Source organism: Ylistrum balloti, unplaced genomic scaffold (assembly GCF_031769215.1).
Source record: "Ylistrum balloti isolate Yb309-2 unplaced genomic scaffold, AGI_CSIRO_Ybal_v1 Utg370342, whole genome shotgun sequence".
Lineage (NCBI taxonomy): Eukaryota > Metazoa > Mollusca > Bivalvia > Pectinida > Pectinidae > Ylistrum > Ylistrum balloti.
In genome coordinates this window covers 459,061-482,914 of record NW_026782246.1, presented here as the reverse complement: position 1 = coordinate 482,914, position 23,854 = coordinate 459,061, and the positions used below count along the sequence as shown (strand labels likewise).

The window sequence follows — 23,854 nt, the reverse complement described above, 5'->3', positions numbered from 1 at the left end:
TTGTTCCACGTGAGACTTAGTGATATACGGATATCAATTTGTCAAAAAAAAAAACAAAAAAACAAAAAAACACCCTTAAAATTTCTCAGCTAGACCAATACAGGTGTTTCTATGTTACTGTACCTTTGGGGCTAACATAAGATCACTTGGGTACCCCGCCATTCAGAACCAATCTGTCTAGTCAGAGCCACCAGCAGGCTTCTGTCTCGAAATGGTAAATTATTTCCTGGGTAGGCCAATTGGCTTCCATTTCTTGCTGATTGCCCCAAACGGTTTTTACATTATATGTCTGGTTCCGAATCAGAAGAATAGCGAATGGTCGGTATAGCAATCAGTCCAGAAACTCGTACACATTTAACAAAGAGCTTTTGTTATGATAATACACGTGACTTCTCCTGTAGGGGACATACCGCAAGAAGGCATTATATAAATCGAAATTTAGAGAAATTCGTTACCAATGTCATAAAACAAACTCCTATCAATACTTCTCTTCGTTGCCGGAATTTTTGCTGTAGTCAAGGCTTCTCTCCTTTTTAGTGTCTCCTCAGTCCTTGTTTTGTCATTTCTCTTGTTTTGGATTGCTACCATAATAACACCGGGAAGCATTTTGTCAATCCGTCCTTTCGTCCTTCCTTTGTCTTGATCCATGTCTACTACACAACATGTTGCGGGGACATTCCCCTTTGGATATCGGTTCACCTAAGTAAGATGGTGTGTCTGGTATGAAAAGTAGATTACACTGACCTACATTTTGACCTGGGACCCACTTCAAAGATTTTTTTTCCGCACTCTGAAAAAGTTGGTCCTAGTTCAATATCCTATACTACTAGTCACTGGAATTTTATACTTGGGGTTTGGATGCGCCTTGGTGAGGCGTTGTGTCAGGTGTCCGATGTAGGACGATCAGAACTTCGACCTACATCAAAAGAAAAGGTAGTCCAATTGTCTTGATGGTACATGTATATGTTTCTATGCTCCTGGCTAAGGTAGACCTACTCACCTTCGCTACATAAGGCCCCGAAAAAGGAAAAATTAAATAACCTTTAGAACAATCCATCCTCAAACTTGTACGCATTAACGTGACTTCTAAAGTTATCCGACATGTGCAAATTATGAAATACATATTTATTTCGATCATTTTCGACTTAAAAATTAAGGTCCAAGGTAGGAAGGGGTAAACAACATTATGATCAAGTCTAATGCATAATTTGGTTATGATGTTCTAAATTTGTATTAAACGTTGTGTTATATGAATATGTACAACCAATAGAGACGCCGCTTACTCTACAGGAATGTCTGGTTCTTTCCCCCTGAATCTATAACAAAGGTAAACGAGCCTTTTCTTTGTATTTACCATCGTTTCTTATTTTTTTTAATCTGGGTGAGGTATTTGTAAATGGGTCGTACTTTCTTCTTTTTAACCCGTACTTAGTATGGTAAAACTTTATGTACGTTTGTGTATTTGTAGTAAGCTGACAAAACGAGTCATTCTCGCCATTTGGAACAACGCCAGTTGTATTCTAGAGCAGAAAAAAAAGATCCGATATGTTTCCCATTTCCAAAAGAGGCAGAAATGAAATTCCTAATAACTGAAAGTATTCACAGGATACAACAGCAGATATATACATGTAACCTTCATAGCCAGAAGATGTATCTCACAATGTCTTTAGATAAGACGTGGTTTGTTTTCTTATGTTGTAAGCAAGTTTATGTATGTAACAAACTACCGACTTACTTTCAGGATAAACTAGGCTTATTTAAGAGTTTTTAAGAAATCACTGTCGTGAAATCCATACATAATAATATATATTCTAATAACTTAGATATGGTGCTATTTTCAGTGAGGGAAAAATATGTTACCGACCCGTCTTTTACCAGTTATATGAAGCAATGTCATTCTGGATTTGAACTGGCAAACGTCACTTCTGCTGTACCTTATACATCTGTGTCAGAAAAGTCGCCGCCCGGAAAACGCTCCAGACAGCTTGATTTTGGTAAGCAAGTTTTCATTTTGATCAGCCATTCATTTAGATATACTTCCGTACATAAACTTATATTTGATCTTAAGTTTAGATTGTATCAGAATCATGAAGCTTTTCCATGCTTTCCGAATGTACTAAACCTAAAGAAATTATTAATCTCCAATTTTAACCTCTCTCAGATCCGAACTACAACAGATCTGTGTTAGTTAAACTTGTTCATCAGTCACGTGTGATTATCATCGTCCTTCGCTGTCAAATCATTGAACTTAATGTTCACCTAGTGTCCCGTCCTATAAATGTACTGGTATTTCATGACAAGGTAATATGAATGCTTGATTAAATAGGAATAGTGATTTACTGATGATTGTTCAAAATTCGAAAGGAAAAATGATGGAAACCTATATTAGATATCAATGGAATATAAACATCACCGAAAATATTTCGGATTGCAATCAGATAACTGGTCATCTAAAAGGAGGTATGAAATTCATGATTGACCGGATGAAGGCATAATTCTATATAAAACTGACAATTTATATACTTTGTTATCTGTACTTTGAGCTTAAGTAGACCGCATAATATGGCGTTTTCTAGCAGTTTTGCATGTGGACTACATGTTGTGACAGCGACGTTGACGGCCTAATTCGGTAAATAGCGGTCAACAAATTTCCCACTGTTACGGTGTTTCTCATGGGTCGTGGGTAGCTTTCAAGATACCACAGCTTTCCTGTACGTGAATCCCGACCTGGTACTTGAGTTTTGGGGTCAATAGAGAATATTCTAACTTGTTCCTTGTTCTTTCGAATGACTGGTATTTGGGTAAAAATTTAAAGAAAATAAAACACGACGGTCCCTAATATTTTGATAATGAAAATCACCACGGAATTTTGGAATATTGAAGCACGACGACACAAGGTTTAATATCAAAAGTTATCGCAGTATTTAAACCATTCTTTCACAATTCTCAATTTTTGGGATGCGTTGCAATTTGTAAAATTTAGATTGAGCTTTTATGGGTCTTGTCTTGTTATATAGTATAATTCTATGAAATATTATAAAAGAAAAAAATATTTATACAAAAGAAATGTCGCTTTATCGCTAAAACAGCGTACCTGTAATTTAGGAATAAGGAGAATTATATATGAAAGTGGATAATCCCATTTACACATATTCTGTCACCTGTAACGAAAATAGAAGTGCGGCAAATAATTGATATTGCGTTTAAGTTTTTTTCTTAAATGTAAACTTTCAAAAATCATCACATGCAAAAAGTTATATGATGGAAATTTTTGCCTCTAAACTTTCATATATTCTTAATTATCCTCGTTTTCCAAGTTGTACTGTGAATCACTGCTCTTGCGGAGTCGTTTTAGGTGGATCACAATGACGTATTGGGGACTATCCTTGAAAATTAGATTTTTAACAACAACATTATACCACGGAATGAATAATTAATATCAATATGTCCTTAAAATTTGGAACAATATAAAAACTGCAAATTGTCGGAGGCTTTCTTTATTTTGATATAGTGACCTGAAGCACGGTATACATTACTTTTTATGTACATACATATTGAATTTGCTACTTTACTTTGTACAACAGATAATCTGTAAATGTAGTGATTTACAATACAGGTGTTGGTTTCCAGTTGATAAGAACCGTTATTTACCTATCAAGTATAGTTAACAGAGATCATGTTCATATCTGATATAAACCTTGATGTGGAAATATTGTTTTGACTTAATAGAAATCAAAAACTATTTTTGCTCACTTTGTCCTTGAGATTTTTATCATCAAGCGTTCAAGATTACCAAATTTCTAATCATGAAGTCAATTATCAAAGGCTTACTTCTCTATAAAACAGAGATAATGACTTTGCCAATCGACCTCAATCTAATCGAAACATTCAAAGAATATGATAGAAAGAATACCAACTCCATCATACTTGTAATTTCCTTTTTCGAGAATGAAATCACGTTTGGTGTAAAATCATCTAGATTTCCTGAACAAACCACTTCCAAGAATTGTTAGAATCATGAAAGGACCGTTGAGAAGACGAAAACCAGATCCAAACGAAACATTTTCTGACCTTGACCTTTTGTGACCAGTTAGGATGACCTTGGTTAATAAGTATTTGTTTTTCACAGTCGGGGAACACTACGCCGCTTTATATAGAAACTCGGAGAGCCAACAGGCCTTAGCTGGACCACACAATGACACTGCTGGTGATTGTTTTATTTCTCGGAGTGGTCATTCTGCATGCCCGCATTTTTATCAATGTATTCGGTCCTACTCTATTCACACCAATAACAACAGTTCTTATTAACAAATATTTACCATAATCCATTTTTTGTGCGGTTTGATATGGTTCCCAGCCCAAAGGACGAGACAAAAGGGGTTCAATTTAAACAAAAATCCTCAAAACCCATTGTGATGGAATCAAATGCTCTTCACAAATCTTATGTGCCTTCTAAAATTGTGGAATCTATGGTCCCAGGATCTCAAGTTTTCGGGGATGAAATACAGTTTATTCTAGTTTATGCTAGATTTTTATGTTTTGGAGCAGGATTTGAAATATTCCCATTTGAGCTTGGTATACGATGGCAGTTTCATGTATTCACATATTGACCTTGGCTGACCCTGATGGTGAGGTCAAAAGGGGTCATATGGATTCAAATTTCCAAAGAGTCTTAGCTGCTTAACCAAAATGATTAATTAAATGATCTCAGAGTCTAACATTCCACCCGGGGAGAGGGTAAAGTTAACGATAGGTGATATGAGAAAACTACTTTTGAACATAATGTATTTTAAAGTTGTAGTTACCTTTATTTGTTAGGAGGATTTTTATGATATATGCTATAAAAACATCAATATTTATAGAACTCTGGTGACCGTTAAGATCTTTTTGTGTCTTGTTGGTATAAATGCTTGTGTTGCATTTGAAAATGTGAATGTTCGTTACTAACACATTTGTTTTGGCGTATACACATATTCGAGTTCTCAATATATGGAAAGTGTATATAATACAAGTCAAATACCCAAACTTTCGTTGTAATCGGTGAATCAGTTGTACCCACTGCTTATACTCACACGATACTGAATGGCCTTGTGTTCACTTTAAACCAAAAATGAACTGTTTAAATAAATCTGGTAATTGTCAAGTTTCTCCAATAATTGTTGATTAGAATATATACATACAGTTTAATGATCTTTGTCATTTATCAAGTTATGATATGGCACGAAAAAGTCCCAGTATTCGTTATTAACCTGAAAGTTATTAATAATATAGTGTAAGGAAAGCGTAGAGCCCGGACCGTTGCTATTAAGAAAAAGAAAATTAAATGAAGGGATATTGAAATTAAAACACTGTACTGCTTATTTATCAGCCATCACTTGGTCCAACATAATGACAGAGAACTGGCTAACTATCTTGGTCTGCAATGTCCTCGGTTTCAGGTTAACGGCGCTATTAACATTCGAGGTAGTCAATAAAGGTCTTGTGTCATTGCCTCGTTGTACCTAAAGTATAGTCATCATTCTATACTTGTAAAATCGTTATAGTAATATGCAAGCTGTTACACAAGTCTTCTGACTATGATTTTATGTATCTTTTCTGAAATAAAAATAACTTTGATGTTAACCACCCTACCCTTTTTAGAATATAACAGAAATAATTGTTACATAAAATTTTGTCGTGGTTAAACTGCAAATTTTAAGGAAGCTTTTCTGAATCGTGAGATATGAGGATGTTTGATATTCGTAAGTTCGCTAGTTGGTTCCATTTTTGTTAACCTTGTGCCCATATGAGACCGTGGCATTACGAACTCGGATTGACCCAGCTCTTTATGACGGGTGTCTTCGATGGAGCAAAAGACACTTACTCTTTGATAACACCTGGTTCTATTTTCCTTCAACATTTTTCGGGAGCATCCATGTTAATCTTTCTCTTTGTTCACATTTCTGTTCCTTACAAATGTCCATATCTTTGATATCAAATCATAATATCCTTTTGTCTGAAAATTATTCCGCGGTATGGTGGAGAGGTAATAACCATATCGTGTCTGGACTTTTAAAGAATTCTTTGCGTGCAGACTCACAGTATTGTCATTTCCCATGAGTTGCTCATCCTTCGTTGTGTGTTTTTTATTTCCATACATGCATCACATGAGGGTTGTTTTAAATACGGCTACAGTATAAAATGTTCAGAAATAAGCGAAAGTGCATTTTGTAATGAGGGTATGCAGCTACGCTAGAAGACCACAAAGGTTCGCATGAACAACAGGACACTGTAAACATAAAGATGTAAGTTATGATATCAGATGAACATAGGACTTCATGTCATTAATTTGATAACTATATAGGACCCATTGGCTTATGATTGTTGGTCCAATGCTCTGTGGAGTGAGGTACTGTCGTAGAGCTAATAAAAAGCGGCAGAACTATACAACATTGTGTTGCTCTGCATTCGGGGATGCTGTGATGAGAAAGGTCTTTGCTGGCTTGAGAAAACATGATTTCGATGTATTTGTCTCATTCATCATTCGTGTTTCCGGTCGTACATTTCCGTAAATCGTATATTTTAGTAGTATACCTTTGTAGATACAGTGTGTAAGTTGTATTCTGGTGGGTAAATCTCTTATACTCTTGAAGTATGTTTCTGCTATACTCTGTTTCTAAGCTTCGGTAAATATTTTGTATTGTGATGGTAAGTTGTTGGATAGTTTCTGTTAACATTATATAATCTATTTCTATGTTTCGGCAAATTTGTCATAGTCAAGTATTAAAAAGTAATTGAAATTCAGTGAAATAGCATACTTCAGATATGAAAGTATATAAACTCGGACAACTGTGTGACCATGTGTATCCTTCTATCAACAGAAGCTTATGATGCACTAATCTTTCTAAAATGTAAATCTAATTGAGGTGTGAATAGTAATTTTCATCATGTATAGCTTAGATATGTTAAAACCTCTTTCCGAACGTTTATAAGCGATGATAGTTAAATACTGTAACAACAGCAAGTGTGTAGTTTTTATTTAAATCATAAATCCTGATTTATTTATCATTTCGTTATACCAATTCTTATGCTAATAATGAACGAAATATCAACTTGTCTGGGAAAAGCTCTATTAATGGACAGTGTTGTTATGAATAAGCGGATATATCAAGTTCACCAATGTACAAGATGTAGTGTTTGACATTGACTGGAAGGTCAAAGGTCATCATTTCTTTGTAGTCTACTGGTTAACTGTACATCCATTATTTTCATTTTCTGTTAAACCCATTTAGTCACAATAGGAATAGTTGTATCTTCAATTATTTCATCTGTTAGCAGCATTTCAACTTGGATAACTTCTCGGAAAATGACTGCATTTATCGCTGCATTATTTTCGAATTCCTAGTTTTATACGTATATTACAGTTATCTCGATCGCTATACTCGATACACTCAAGACGAAATCGTCATGGTGATTTGCGTGTTCTTGAAAAAACCCAACAATTCAAGTCTGGTACTTATCAAGTAACAACAACTTGCAATACAACTACCACGCGTAATCTACATTTCGATTTATTTTCTGTCGAGTAAAATATTTTGCACTAATGTGATCCTATATTGAATACAGAAACACGAATATAAGAAATTGCGGGTGTCGATCCCGGTAGATTCGGACCGAGAGATCGTCAAGGAAACATTCACATTGAACGTATTACTACCGTTGCCCGAAATCTAGAGACTGCATCCTATCAGAATTCCGACACATTGCCAGACAAAACCCATCAGAGGTCGTACCCAATATGGTATATTAGCTTTATCGATGATACATTGTTTATATGAAGATAATTTGATTTCACAAAATGTTTCCTCAGGGACGCCTGGCAGCGTGTTTCGCTATTAAGTATTAGATGCCTCCGCAGGGAGAGCTCCCATGGTATTATGTATTAAAGTATTGGCATATTTGGGCAACACTAGGGATAATCGTAAATGTCACTTGTAAATGAGCTGTTTGATTTATAATAACATAACTGTCGGGTTTTGGCTTGTCTTCAATATTGAAATTACAAAATTGGGAAAAACAAGTTAAGTAGGTATATAACAAGTTGTGGAGTCTATTATTATGTTCAATATCAATAACCAAAGTACAAAATGGATAAAAAGTGATCGGAAGCGTTATTGCGTATTATTACATTACGGGTTGATGGACATCTATATTACAGTTTCGGAATGGTCGATACAAGAGAAATCGTTATTGTGGTGCCATTAAACAGAATTGGTAAAGACAAATGCCCGTGCAATGTCTTCTGCACTCACAGTATGGAAAGAGCTTTTATAGCATCTTTACGCCAGTCAATTACTTTAATTCAATCTGATAACCTGTCTTTTATTGCCACCTGGGACTCGTGTAGGTGCTTTTTTTTTTTTTTTTACATTGAATCGAATATTTGATTAACTTTTTAAGTAGTTTTTTTGCCTACCTACAAATGTAAATTACCTTTCCTTTTAACATAAAACTAAACAAAACGAAGTCTGCCTTGTTGCAAACGGATCATAATCTAAAACGATTCCAGATCGCAAAAGACATTGCAACAAAGTAAAAGACAAGATAAACCACCAAATTACATTGGAGAGTTTAGAATCCATTTATAAATAAATAGATCGAATCCTAAATATTTCTTAAAATGATGCATGTTTAAAGCCAACTGACATTGTAAGATTTGTCTCTTATTAACCAGAAGACGCTTGATCTTCAGGAACCCTTGGTCTTATTCACTTTGAACTTTTTCAGGTGCCTCTGAAAATCTTTGTTTTGTTCATATTTTGCAAACTTGGCCCGAATAGGGAAATATTTTGTGAAAACGTTGGATCTTCGAAATGGGGAAAAGAGTAAATCCTTTAAAATCCTGCTTCTCCTGTAGGGATGATTGGATTTCGCGCAAGTTTTTTTTCGATTGTTCGGAGCTTTGTTTGATAAAGGGAACTGTTTGTTTTTATAAACGTTGGGTATCGGGAGGGAGGGGCAGGGCCCAATAGTGGATATAGTGTAAATTCCTTAAAATCCTATCTCTTCCGTAGGAATGATTGGATATTGCCAAAATCCTGTTTGTAGCTCTGTTGTGTAAAAAGAAGTCAATTCTAGATAAAGAGTGAGTTTCTTCCCCCGTGGGCGGGAGGTGCGAGGTCCTATAGGGGAAATAGTGCTTATTCTTGAAAATTCTTTTTCTACTGTAACTGTATCCAGATTCTGTCCCAATTTGATCAGAAGCATTCTCTACTGACGGAGACTTGGGTATAATTAGTTTTGCTAACACTCTAGGGGCAGAGAGGTTGGGCGATTGGAAGAAACAATTTCAGACCAACAAATGCACGTGAGCGATACAGTTCCTGTGGGTATCTTATTGAATCTGAGTTTGGAGTATTATCAAGTTGACATGTTTGTATTTACCTGACATTACTGAATACATTTCCTATTTCTGGAAAACATCGCTAGTTGCATTTTAAAATTTATTATCTCTGCTTTTAAACTTTTACGATTTTTTTTTTCTTCATGATGTATTACTTATGTAATTGATGCTAATCTTTATGGTATACATCTGTGTATAATATGTAATGCTATGATATATATATATAAAGGATGTTGATTTCGAGACATTAATGCTTACATACATAATATCAGTAGTCTTGAAAGATTTCCTGGACTTGAATATATAAACATTGCCATTTCATTGACTCGTAACTGTAATTAGCGAGCTGGTTAGCTGTTAAAGCTGATAAACCATACACTTCATTAGTAAACGTCGAGATCGGTCCGTGGTCACGTTAGAGGTGACCGGTCAATATAAGCTGTCTGCCCGGTTATTGATCAAGCGATGGTCTATGATGTGTTAATTTGCATAGATTACAAGACTCTTTCAAATGCCAAGGTGTAGGATACGGATCATCCACCCAAGGGGTCACGATATGACGTAAAACCCAAGGTTTTTGCCGAGGATGTCACCCCGACATATGTTAGAATAATTCTCTCTCATTTCCCATTCTAAAATATTAGGGAAAATGGCTTTCGGCGTTGACAATGTACTAAAAAGGACGCCATATTATACAAAAATTATATCTTTATTATACAATGGATTGACAAATTAATATAAATGGATTCTCCGTACCAAGATTTCGCAAACAGTTTGCCCTAGAGATTAAAAGAAGTTCTATAAGCAATCACTACTAATATCTATTTGTACAAAAATGTGTATACCTGGTACCAATGTATGGGTGTGTGTGTAATACATTAACAGCGAACCTGTGTGTTTTGCCCTGAACAGACCAGTATTACACAGGTAAAAATGAGATAAGTATATGTATCCATTACTTGTATCTGTCTTTATTGTATTTGTATTGTGAACAGTAGACGCTCTCTGGAACACTTGTTCTTAGTCGCTTTATGCGATTATATTTATTTCTTGTTAGCTCTCCGGTATTTTCGTATTGTTTGTTCACTAAACTTTGAAAATCCTCGACAAAACATTCAGTGACGTACACATAGAGAAAGCCGTAGTACTCACAATAACGTACACACGGAGAAAGCCGTAGTACTAGCAGTAACGTACACACGGAGAAAGCCGTAGTACTCGCAATAACGTACATACGGAGAAAGCCGTAGTACTCACAATAACGTACACACGGAGAAAGCCGTAGTACTCACAATAACGTACACACGGAGAAAGTCGTAGAACTCGCAGTAACGTACATACGGAGAAAGCCGTAGTACTCACAATAACGTACACACGGAGAAAGCCGTAGTACTCACAATAACGTACATACGGAGAAAGCCGTAGTACTCACAATAACGTACACACGGAGAAAGCCGTAGTACTCACAATAACGTACACACGGAGAAAGCCGTAGTACTCACAATAACGTACACACGGAGAAAGTCGTAGAACTCGCAGTAACGTACATACGGAGAAAGGCGTTCTTCTCTTGTAATGTCTCTTTCTAATCAGCATAAAAATTCGTGAATTCCACGGATAGCACATCAGTTCCACCTATGCTGTCATGGACGAGTGTTTTATGTATTATCGTAGTACTGACGCCATAGATTTCTTGTGCGCGATTCCTTATTGTCTAGTTAAATCATAGAGATAGATAAATAATTTACATTGCAATATTTACTTAAATGACTTAATAACGATTCATGTTTCAAAATAATATTTCTATAATAAAAACAATTCGAAATGATAATGTTTCATGACATTTTGTAACAAAAAAGCAAATGACTTAATTCATAGATGCTAACTTCCTCTAACTGGTGAAATCAACTGTAGAAATTTGGAGAAACTATAATGAAATGCCCGTTGCCTTTAGTTCTAAAATATTTTGAATCATTTACTATTGCTGTTTTATGATACAACATGTCTTTACATTCTGATGACCCTAAACGTCCATGGGGCCTATTGGAAGCTCACCTGGCCCGAAGGGCCCAATGACATTTTGCCATGACGTAGCGTCCGTCGTCCGTCTCGCCGTCAACTTTTCCATTAAAACAACTTCAACAATCTTTTGATCGAAAGTCATGAGCTTTGGCTGATTCGTTGCTTGAATGAAGCCCAACAAAATTTGCTCTAAGAAACGAACTTGACCTTTATTCAAAGTCACAGAGGTAAAATTGGTTAAAACCTTTAAACGACTTCTTTGACTAACCTATGGCACAAAAGCTTCAAATTTGGGCGATAGGTTACTAGGATGAAGACAAAGTTGATGAAAAGAAATGACCTCTAATCATATTCAAGGTCATAGGGGTCGAATTTGTTGAAACCTATGAACGACTTCTCCTGACTAACCAAAAGACGCAGAAGCTTGATATTTAGGTGGTAGGTTACTACGAAGAAGGCTGACAGTTGGTGAAAAGAAATGGCTTTGAACCTTATTGAAGGTCACAGGGGTCGACTTTGTCAGAACATTTACACGACGTCTTCTGACTAACCAAAAGCCGCAGAAGCATGGTATTTGGCTGATAGTTTTCTATGACGAGTTTATAAAATTTGCAATAACAATTAACTTTAACATTTAAACGACTTCTTCTGATGAACAAAAATGCACAGAATCAAATTGTCCGAAAAGAAATGACCCTGACAATTATTCGAAGTCACAGGGGTCAAATTTGTTAAAACTCTTAATAATGACTTCTTCCTTACCAAAATGTGCAGAAACATGATATTTGGCTTCTGAGGATAAAGCCCGATAAAATTTGTGAAAAAGAAAGGACGATGACCAATATTGAAAGTCACAGGAGTTCAGTGTGTGGTAGAAAGTCTAGGTCAAAGCCTAACACATTTATTTAGAAGTTTAATCCAGGTCATAACTGTCATATTTTATATTTGAGTATAGGAAGCTTCGTTAAGTGAAAATCGATTGGATAAGCCCACTTTGAATGTCAGTGGTTTGCATGTCAATACATTTGTGATATTAACACAGATTCTGTTTTTGATTGTCATTGAACACCATTTGGCCTCTTATTATTTACAAACGTCATCAAACGGGATATGATTTTATTCCACTTTTCATGATTTCATTATATCTAAAAACAACACACTGAAAAATGGAGTCCCTGAAAGTAATAACTTGATCAATGTGTATTTTTTTCGCCCATGCGTAACGTGTGACGTATCTTTCTGTTGTTTCATAGCGCGTATTTTGTAGATCGACTACCTTCTATTACATACACGATAAGCCAGAATGTCCTGGTTTATGCACTGAAGCAACCAGGAAATGTCTCCAGTGTTATCTATCTGTTGTGATAAACATATCTCCGTTGACCATCTGTAGAACGGGATTGGTCTTCAGAAACGTTATGTACAGTAATTGAATTCTGTCTATATCTAGTCATCGCTTTTCATCATTGACCATTTGAGTTTTTACTTTCCAATAATGATCAACATGATGGTCTAATGGATAAAAAATGAGATTGAATTATTTGTAAATGGCGTCGTCAAAACCAATGTCGTGCTTTCGTCGATATTGAGTTTCGGTTGATTGAAGATGAAGGGCCATTTTTATGGAATGCGACGGAAAATAATGACTATTTTTACTTCCATACTCGCCGAGACGAAATGAAATAAAGCAAATGCAACGTGTTACATTGTGTTTGATGGCCAGAACTTATCATTACTGATAATTACCACTCCTGCCTGTCGGTTAATCAGAAAGAAAGAAAAATATGTCATGAAAACGGTGGCATGTGTGAAATGGACGACAGATTTGACATCCCTCCTCTAACAGAACTAAGGATTTTTTATTTGGCCCTTTCTTACCGAGTAAATCAGGTTGATATATATGTTAATGTGCAGTAAAGATAGGAATTTTTATAATCCTAAAAATATTTAATTTAAGTTATATTTTTTCCCACACGCAGTACGGAGCTACTCCTCTGGTTTGTTACAGGTAATTTTGCTGGGTGTTCGTAAACGTAGTTACTTGTTTTGTCTCCGGATTGAATATTCTAAGTTTTCGTACCAAGTGATTATTCTCAGCACAGGTCACCAATTTAAATGGAAAGCATTATCATGTTATTGTACGACGATCCGTTTTTGCTGTGGTCCGCGGTCATAAAATGCAGCTTCACTTAAAATATGTATTTCGTCTCTTTCTTCGCAAACATTACTAATGCGTCACTTGACACTACGACGCTTTTGAACTCATTAAGTAAGGAATTTGATGCACTCTCTAGTTGTCTTAGGGAATCTTATATTGCCTTCGTATTCAAATGACCTTAACTATTCCTGGGATGGAAAAAACATCACTTTAAGTTTCCAAACAATGCATTTCACTTTCAGACCGTATCCTTAAGCCACTTACTTGAATGCATGACTGTTGGGTTGGAATGTTCAGGAAGTACGAACGACCTGTCAAATCTGGCAAAGCACTAACACTTTGAGATTCGTCACACGTTAGAATTTGACAAATACTGGACAAGTTTGCCAGCTTGGTTGAATCTTTATTGTGGTTCCCGTATTACCGACTTATTGAATATGTTCTTAAATTTTTAGTCGTTGACTTGCTCAAATACCACCAAAACATTATCAACATGTCAACATTATCATAATCCAAACTCCGGGAAACGAGGATATTTTGAAATTGTTATAAGTTCGGGTAGAATAGTCATGATAGGTATCGCAGTCGATACGTTCGTGCTTCATAGCGTATACGCGGATCGATTGTGATACAGTTATCGCGCGAGAAACGAGGGAGAGAAATATTAAACAAAACGATATTAATTGCTGTATGAGTAATGACATGAATGAGCGGACTTTCAGCCTTAACAGTTTTTATCTATTACATTTTACATTCGACTGATCAGCTGATAGAATTTTATAAAGAAACAGGAACATTTTTATATTGTTACGCTCCCCATGACCTGATCTAGTAGGCAGTGGTAATTTAATAGAAATATCATTTGTGATGTATCATTAGTCTATTGAATCAATGACATAAATGTAACTCCTGTACAGTTCACCAAGAGGTCCTCACGCATAGTAGAAAGTCGTATAGACTCTAGGCCAAAGCATACCACAGGAGGTCGAAATATACCACACATCTACACACAGAACACAAATATACCTCATTATCCAAGGTCAAAATTACAATAATGTTCATACACAGGACCCAAATATAACACAGCATTTATATACAGGACCAAAATATACCACAGTATTTATACACAGGACCCAAATATACCACAGCATTTATATACAGGACCAAAATATACCACAATATTTATACACAGGACCCAAATATATCACAACATTTATATACAGGACCCAAATATATCACAGCATTTATATACATGACCAAAATATACCACAGTATTTATACACAGGACCCAAATATATCACAGTATTTATACACAGGACCCAAATATATCACAGTATTTATACACAGGACGAAAATATACCACAGTATTTATATACAGGACCAAAATATACCACAGTATTTATACACAGGACCCAAATATACCACACCATACAAGGCCGAATATGTAATAATATTCATACACAGACCCAAATATACCACAGTATTTATACACAGGACCCAAATATATCACAGCATTTATATACAGGACCAAAATATACCACAGTATTTATACACAGGACCCAAATATATCACAGCATTTATGTACAGGACCAAAATATACCACAGTATTTATACACAGGACCCAAATATATCACAGCATTTATATACAGGACCAAAATATACCACAGTATTTATACACAGGACCCAAATATACCACACCATACAAGGCCGAATATGTAATAATATTCATACACAGACCCAAATATATCACAGCATTTATACACAGGACCAAAATATACCACAGTATTTATACACAGGACCCAAATATATCACAGCATTTATATACAGGACCAAAACATACCACAGCATTTATACGCATGATCCAAATATACCACACCATACAAGGCCGAAATATACCACACCATACAAGGCCGAAATATACCACACCATACAAGGCCGAAATATACCACACCATACAAGGCCGAAATATACCACACCATACAAGGCCGAAATATACAACAGTATTTATACACAGACTGCAGAACGACATTAATAGAAAAGAATACAAAATTTCACTGTGTTTCATATTCTCTTGAATATTTTAAAACAAGTTTTGTGTTTCAAGTTTTCACATGAAAAATCCACGTTCAAGTACAAATAAAACCAATAGTACAGTATGCAACTCACCTGTAGGTTTGTGGGAAAAGGGGAAACTACCGTAGTAAGCTCGGGTTTAGTTTGAAGAAGTCTTGGTATTGGTTCCTGTACGATTAACTTGATTAGCTTTATCTTGAATCAAATTGTCATTCGATATCAAGGATCCTCACGCCGAATAAGACATCGCATGTACTCTTAAAGCATGTATAACAAAATGGACGGTCCATGGTCAGCCATTCCATTGTTTCGACTTAATAACTTTTTCATGTCAAAGCTTAAAATATGTGGCGTTTTAAGATTAAATCTGGCTTAAACACATAAAAAGGTTATGATCGCTAGTGATTACTTTTATATTGTACAAAAGAAATGTTTATGGTTATGTACAAATGGCAATGAAACGGCAATTCATCTTGTCAATATATATCCTGAAGATAAAGAAAAATGTATTGCAAATAATACATTATTTTCAAATGGTGTAATGAATATGAAATCCATCTAAATTGTATTACTGACGTAAACAACAGACATTTGTTTAAAATTTCTTTTTTACGTGATTAGTAATAAACCTTCTTGTATCGATTCTTTAAAAGACAATAACAAGAGCATAAAGACAATAAAAGACCATTATTCTGCGTCTGAATGCAATAAAAAAGAATAAGGAAAGAGAAGTTAGGCTCCAAATGAAAATCTGGTCATTCTCATCCTTTAAAGTCCTGTCTTAAGTCTGTGTCTATACTTTGCACATACTGAATACTGCCGAAATTTAAACCATTAGCAAGATTTCTTTATCTGAAGTCTTACATATGATGTAAATGTCATAGGCATGTTCTGACATAATCATGGCATGGGATAAAGTGTCTTAAACAAACATGATTCCAGTAATTAATCTCCAATAAACAAAACATGATGATCATTTAATGGAATCGTTCTCTATTCAACATATTTCTGTATATTTGCAAAGAGTTTATCTAGTAAAATTAAGCAAGCATTGTGACATATTTTTGATAGAAGCTATATGCAGTACTTATATTTGACTGTCAAAGTGTTTGTGAAGTCCTTCTTATCACCTAATACATCCACAGAAATACATATTTGTTAATAAATAGACGTGTTAATTAATTTTCTGTATATCATTTTTTTCTACAGGTCAACAAAATTTCAACGGTACTGGAAGTAAAAGTACATTCCGTCCATGGCGATTTCTTACCATTGTTAGTAAGTATCCAAACATTTTTTCAAGAGATCAATATGTTCCACCGAGAGCGACTATTCATATCAAATGACCTTACATTCTATCAGGTATTGCATAATTCATAACTGTATTTTGACAAGATATAAGACATAATAGTAAGAAGATTGATAATCTAATCCAACAAAAGCCGACAACAAACCTATTTTCGGCATCACAGATTGATCATAACATTAACCAAACGTCTATACAATACCCAGGAACGTAGTCCATCATTCGTATCGAAATCATTTTCTGTTTTCTGGTAATATTTCATTTTTTGCCTTATCAATGTTTGCGTTTACGTAACAAAATTCATGCAAACTTGATTACCGGAGTATTTTCCTATAGTTTGTCTCCTGATTAGGTAATACACAAGGGAGTCGATAGAGCACATTATTCTTTTACTTGTATGGGTACAAATACATACATCTTACTAATGTACAGTGTTCACTACCATTTGTCCACCTACGATAGCCGACAGAAAAGAACGTTATTATCGTGTTGTTTCAAAGATAAGCACGATGTTGTCCATTGCGTTGTATTGCGTGTACGAACTGTTTATGTCTTATACCAAGAGCGAAAGGTTAGATATATTTCGTTCGTTATTGTTCAGCTATTTATCATTAGCTGGTCGCGATAATGAAAGACGAATGCGTTATCAATAGCATCAGCCATCTACCTGTTTTTGTCTATGTTCATATTGTACAGATCTTGGGATATGTTGTGTCTTCTAATCATTCTAGCAATTGTAAATTGGTATCCTGCTGTCCATTCGTTGATAAAATATGTGTCCTGTGCTGCATTTTCGAAACGTTGCGTGAACAAATTTGGCAGGACTTGCATCGATTTGAAATACGTTATAGAAGTGATAAACACGTAATCACACTGGGTACCTAAGTTATCTTTCACAAAAAAAATTGTCAATTGATTCCTCGATTGTGTATGAAAACTGACAGAGGCACTTGGCCTATCAGGCCGCTTGTCTCCTCCAAATAATACTTTCTTTCTCTCAGAAAAAACACAAGATTTTGATAGATACATATAATAGGTTTTCATATTGTTTTATTTCAATAGTTAAAGTCAAGATTCTTTTTTACATCCTCGTATGTCTCTCGTGTTCCCTAGTCATAGCTTGGTTATTACATTCATCAGATTTCTATTTCGATTCACAAGGTACATTCACGTGCACTTGGCGTTCTTCTCAAATTATCAGATATATGAAAATCACGAAATTTATTGAATTATGTGGCCAGTGCACCACTCTATTTAGATTTTGACATCTCTTGCGATCATTTTCGATTTCTTCAGACGCCTCCAAGGCTTCAAAAATTAGGGCCTTTAGCATTACGAACAAGTCCTAGAAGGACGATATAGCTGCATGCTGCAGTTTTATTCATTGTTTGAGTCTACCATATCCAATTCGTAATTTCAATTGAAAGGTGATATCGACTTTTGTCCTTTATTCTCTCTACTAGAAATTGAAATAATGTACGTACAGCAGACATGTTTGGTTGTGTGTAACGACATCGTTAAAAAGGCTATGTTTCTGTATGAAATCCGCTATATAAACAACGTTTCCATGACCATTGTAGCTCGCTGCATTTCTCATGTATACATGGTTGAAATGTTTAGATGAATGAAACTATGCCCGCGTAGCGCACTTTCCCGTGTGATATTTATGAGATATACATATGCATTAAGATGACGCAATACAATTTTTTTCTTGATCGCTTAAAAACCTGCATATCTGCAACCTTATTATGAGTGAGATCGCAAAATGGTAGCCACATTTTTGCATATTCTGGTTAACGTCATATGTTTTTAGCATCGTAGATTGTTTATAATGCCATTCAAAGCTTGACCTTTAAATGTTGAAGTCGCCAACTAGAACTCTGATGATGTTTATCTATTGATGTTTACGAATGTTTGTGAACAGGTAGCATGCAGGTATTGCATATATAATTTTCGAAATCAGAAAAGATTCCTTGTCAATGTATGGTTGACCATGACATGTTTTGTTTTCTTTTTACAGAGGTGGTCGTCATCAATGTCTTCCTATTTATCATCGCTGTTTCCCTTGTAATTGCAATCGTCTACGTTTGCTACAGGTAATGCTCTTTATGTATCAGTAAGGTTTCACTGTATTAAATGTAATGAAGTCAGATTTTACCTGAGAGAGCAATACGAGCTTTGAATATAAATCTTTACCTCATGAAATGAAATAGTACAGTCACAAAGATAAGGTATATTCATCATTTTCTGTCTCATCTTTCATTGATGCATGTGTTGATATACCGCCCTGCATGTGTGTGTGTGTTCGGTAGTTACTTAGTAAAACTTTTATTTCTTTGTGACAAATAGAAGGATGTCGATTACATCATATCACTCTAAATCATTTATTTTGTTTGGTAATTGGTAATAGTTTATTTCCCCAAAGCGCAACCAATCAAAAATGTTTGGTGATCTCTCGGATTAATGGGAAAGTAAAGTCACCGAAATGTTTCTCATAAATTTGACATATATTGACAATATAATTAAAGTTAATACCTCTGCATAACTCTGACGCTGGATTAGATTCCTGTCATAAGATTAAAATACTAACAATTCTTTATTTGCCAATTGACGTTACTGTAGTTTAGGTATCGACAAAATGATATTTTTTATCGCGAACACGTGTTTAGGTAGCACATGGCTGAATTGTCTTATGAAGCTAAATGGTGTTTTGAGACCTATAGCGAAGTCTTCACCACTGGCGTTGTATGATGACCAGTCTTTGTGTCCACGGTAACGACGTATGCGGACAATAACGACACAAAAGGCATTTTACTCATTTGAGAAAGAAAACAAATACGAATTTTGTGGTAATGCTGATTTTCTGATCGTTAGCAATTGACGTTGTTCAAGAAAGTCGTATTTTCCGTAGAAGTTCTTTCACGAAAACGCATGCAGAAAATCTATAGGACTTTTTTTTAATGTTATATGCAATGCGCGTACCGAGGACATGAATATTCATGTCTAGCAACAGTGGCGCCATATTGTTTTGTCATCGGGGCGCCTTGGGGGTTTGTTGCAGATTTCTCCGAGCCCAGACACTTGTACCAATAGAGGCCAAGCTAAGATATACATATGTGTTTTACGGCTGCTTCAATGTTAGATTACTTAAGTAAGACCAATTTATTTCTTCGTTTTGGTATACGTTAAAACGGTATGTATATATGAATTTACATCGTTAAGAAAAAAAATGAAAATGAAAAAAAGCTCTTTAGAACTAACCATCTTTAGAACTTATCATCTTTAGAACTTACCATGCGTTGTTTTTTTTGTTTGTTTGTTTTTTTTTTTTTTTGTTGTTTTTTTTGTTTTATGAAATGCCTCGATATCTTAATGTTCGCACAAACACTAGCTGAAATGTTTATTAATTAACGCGTTAGAAAGATAGAGAGTAGGAATGGTGGCTGAGCATTTCAAGTATCCGAGATAATACAAACACTCTAATAAGTAGCACTATAGAATAAATTCTAGACTCAGTAATTATAACCAAAGAATATGTGAAACTTTTTTTTGAGAATATATCAGCAGCGAAGCATTGGGTTAAATGGTTTAAATACCGAATTAGAATGAATAGCTTAATGCGCATGATCCTTGAGCGACACAATGGAACATCATATTCCGAAGGAAACTAAAACTTTACAACATTGAACTTCTCTGCCCTTTATCATAATCAGTAACAACATATATATTCACTGATAATACCCCACCTGTACCAGCATTTATCATAATTCATCGATGAACTTGTCAACATATGAGTATGGTTTTTTTTCTGATGAAGACTGATCAGCTAAGAAATTGTGCCGTTCTGCCTAACGAGAAAAATAAATTTTACAAATTGCTTAAATGATTATAAATTGCTGGGGAATAGAAGATAAATCGAAGTATTTTAAATTATACTTTAATTACCAATCATCTCTTGGAGTCTTTCTGAAGTAGGTATCAAATACGTTCTTTCGCTGTGCTGTTATTAATGCCACAGGCGAATTCTAACGCAAATGATTTATCGCCCCTTGGGCACAAACGGGCGACATCAATATTCGAAACGGGAGGAGAGCAATACAACAAGTGTTCTGGTGAGGCGTCGAGATATACATTTCTGTTATTAGAACCTGGATAGCTATAGAGTTATTGTTTATGACGATCTTTTTGTATTCCGTTGTGATACAAAAGGTTTTTCGATATCGATATATTTATTGCACATGCATATTCATAACTTTGTTGACGTCGTTACTAGATAGTGAGATCATAAATATAGGAACAAAAATGTGTTAGTGGTGTTAAATGGATTTAAGAAGTCCCTACCCAATACAGTAATTACTGTTGACAATTTTATTACCGCAGATATATTACTACTTAACTGACATACGAATTAACAAAGTATTCAATTCCATTTAAAATAACGAATTAAAAAGACGATGCATGGATCATTTTAAAATGAAAACATCACCACTAGCTAACGTAAAAGGTAACTGTATGAAAACTAACAAGACTCCGCGTTTTCTATATGCGACATGTAATAGTATTTACAAAACAAAATCTATCTTTGCAGGTACAAGCAAGTTGACAAGGCCGGACGATATAACTTGGCTCCGCAGTCAGACACTGACTCCGGACGTCGGACCACAACGGACACACCTTTGCAGACCTTTTCTGAGGATCTGGGTATGACACCTCCGCGGGGAAGTTCAATGCATTCTTTTACAGCACGTGATCATTCCCAGGTGTACGCTTCACTTACTGAAGACCCTTACGCGACTGTCGGAGATGATCCTGACTATCCCACGAGTAGCTATAGTAACGCAAATCACCATACACGAGATAACCATATGTCTAGTTTCCGGCCAAAACATTCAAACCCTTATGCTTCATATGATAGCTTGGATTATGATATTCCTGCAGAAATTCACGAAACAAACTCTCCAAATCACGTTCATAGTCCGTATATGAACGGAATTGCTACTCATAGTTCTCATAATAGCCCCGCGCATCTACAACAAAGTCCTTATCATATACCTGATCAAGTGACTCAAACGTACCAGAACGCAAATGAAGACTTCCCACCGCCACCTGAGAACCTGCAGCAGTTTGACTTAACGGCTCATGGGGTACCGGTGCAACATTACACAATCAATGATGACGATTACGCAATTGTACAAAAACCTAGAAAGAAGACAATAAATAATCCCGCCAATGCTCGGGCATCCCCTAGTAACAACTCGCAACAATGTGCCTCTCCAAGCAACTTCGCGCGTTCAAACGCTGACGTTGCTTATCACCTTCCAAAGCATGACTGTATGCTCACTTGTAACGTACCGCAATTTGTTCCTCCTCCTCCAAGACAAAATGGAACCACGTCCAATTTTGATAGAACAAAAAATGACCCTAATACCTGGAAGGACGGTTTCTGTTAGTGACGTCATTTGTTGAGGTCATTATCAAGACGTGCAATATGTATATATGTGTTTGGATGTGTGTGCCAATGTTTTTGTCTCTATCGTTATGAAAGATTATGTTAAGAAAGAAAATGTTTCTTTACTTTATTTCTATAGTGTCAGGATAAGTAAGAACATCTTAAGATGTGCTTGATAGTTTTGATATACTGGACCATCCTTTTGGTGGAATATTCTTTAATTACAATGACCTATCTGCTAGACTGGCGTGTGTCATTACCTTTACATCAATCCTCGAATTAGGTTAAGCAAATGAAATGCATATGCAATAACATGATGATCTGGTAGAGATAGTAAATAACCAGAAAGGTAGCAACTAATATACAGGAAAACAATATATCCAAGTAATATACACAAGATTTATTTGATGTTGTATCGTTAGTATGCATTATTTCATTCAGTTTTCAGAAAACATTATACAACATAGACTTGATCTGTGCAATGTGTTGTTTTTTTTTACTATAAACACTGTCAATATACACATTTTTGTAGTAACAAATGCTTGAAGCAAATAAGTATTATCACGTGTCATGAACTGTTTTCTTTATTTTGTCATCTTGTATTACATCCTCAAAAATTGAGAATATAGAACTAATAAGAAACCATTACTCCCAACTCCAATGGAAGGTAGTGATCCTTTCGAAACGTATCATAATATCGATGGTAAGTCTTTTAGGTTTAAAAACGAACTTTTATTGCAGGTAATTTACTTGAGAAATGAGATGGTATTACAGCAGTCTTCAAAGAAACTTAATACATGCTTGCAATTTTTATATGATATACATGTGAAGATTTAGTTCGTTTCGGATTTTCTGTCATCATTACGGTACATCTGAAACGTAATTTCAAATAAAAAGGTTTGCCTTGGGTGAAGTGAACTCAATATCTTCGTACATTCTGTTATTCAGATGAGTGCTTAGTGTGGTTTCTTTCCTTAGAGCTATTCATCTGTAGATAAAAGATTTAAAATACCGGTAAATATCGCTATGATGGCGTCGAAGGTAAGTAGAAATGACGTTTATACTTTTTTGTCAAAAACATGCTAATGAACTTTGAAATATAATATAATACATATATATATATATAAAACATGAATAATATTCTCTAGACACATTAACACGGATTTGTAAACCAATATTTGGCAACAAGTTTACATCATGAACAGTCATCATAGTTACCACAACAATATTATGATAAAAGCGACATACTGGTGGGGTGATTTTGTCATTGTAATGTTTTGCAGAGACGAGTGTTTATTAGTGTATTACAAGTATGCAACCTTTCTGATTGGCTGATTTTTGTCATATAACTAATTTGTATCCTTCAAATGGATTGGACGAGTTTCACATTTGAATTGTTTGCTATGACTTAATCATAATATTTTCCTTCGGTAGATATCTCATTGTGTTTGTCTCAAAAATGAT

The 23,854-nt window shown here is 35.2% G+C and overlaps 1 protein-coding gene across 2 annotated transcripts in view; it reads left to right on the top strand.

Moving 5' to 3' along the window:
- LOC132553621 (uncharacterized) overlaps positions 1-22,961 on the top strand; it is a 119,070-nt gene extending 96,109 nt beyond the window's left edge. Inside the window, exons 5-9 of one of the 2 annotated variants that reach the window (XM_060217880.1) lie at positions 1,842-1,994; positions 4,130-4,207; positions 16,845-16,913; positions 18,962-19,037; positions 21,530-22,961. In XM_060217880.1, coding sequence (XP_060073863.1) covers positions 1,842-1,994; positions 4,130-4,207; positions 16,845-16,913; positions 18,962-19,037; positions 21,530-22,391 — 1,238 coding nt within the window. In that variant the 3' untranslated portion in view covers positions 22,392-22,961. The remainder of the gene's footprint in view (positions 1-1,841; positions 1,995-4,129; positions 4,208-16,844; positions 16,914-18,961; positions 19,038-21,529) is intronic. The other variant, XM_060217881.1, reaches the window with a different exon arrangement.
- Positions 22,962-23,854: the final 893 nt, after the last annotated feature.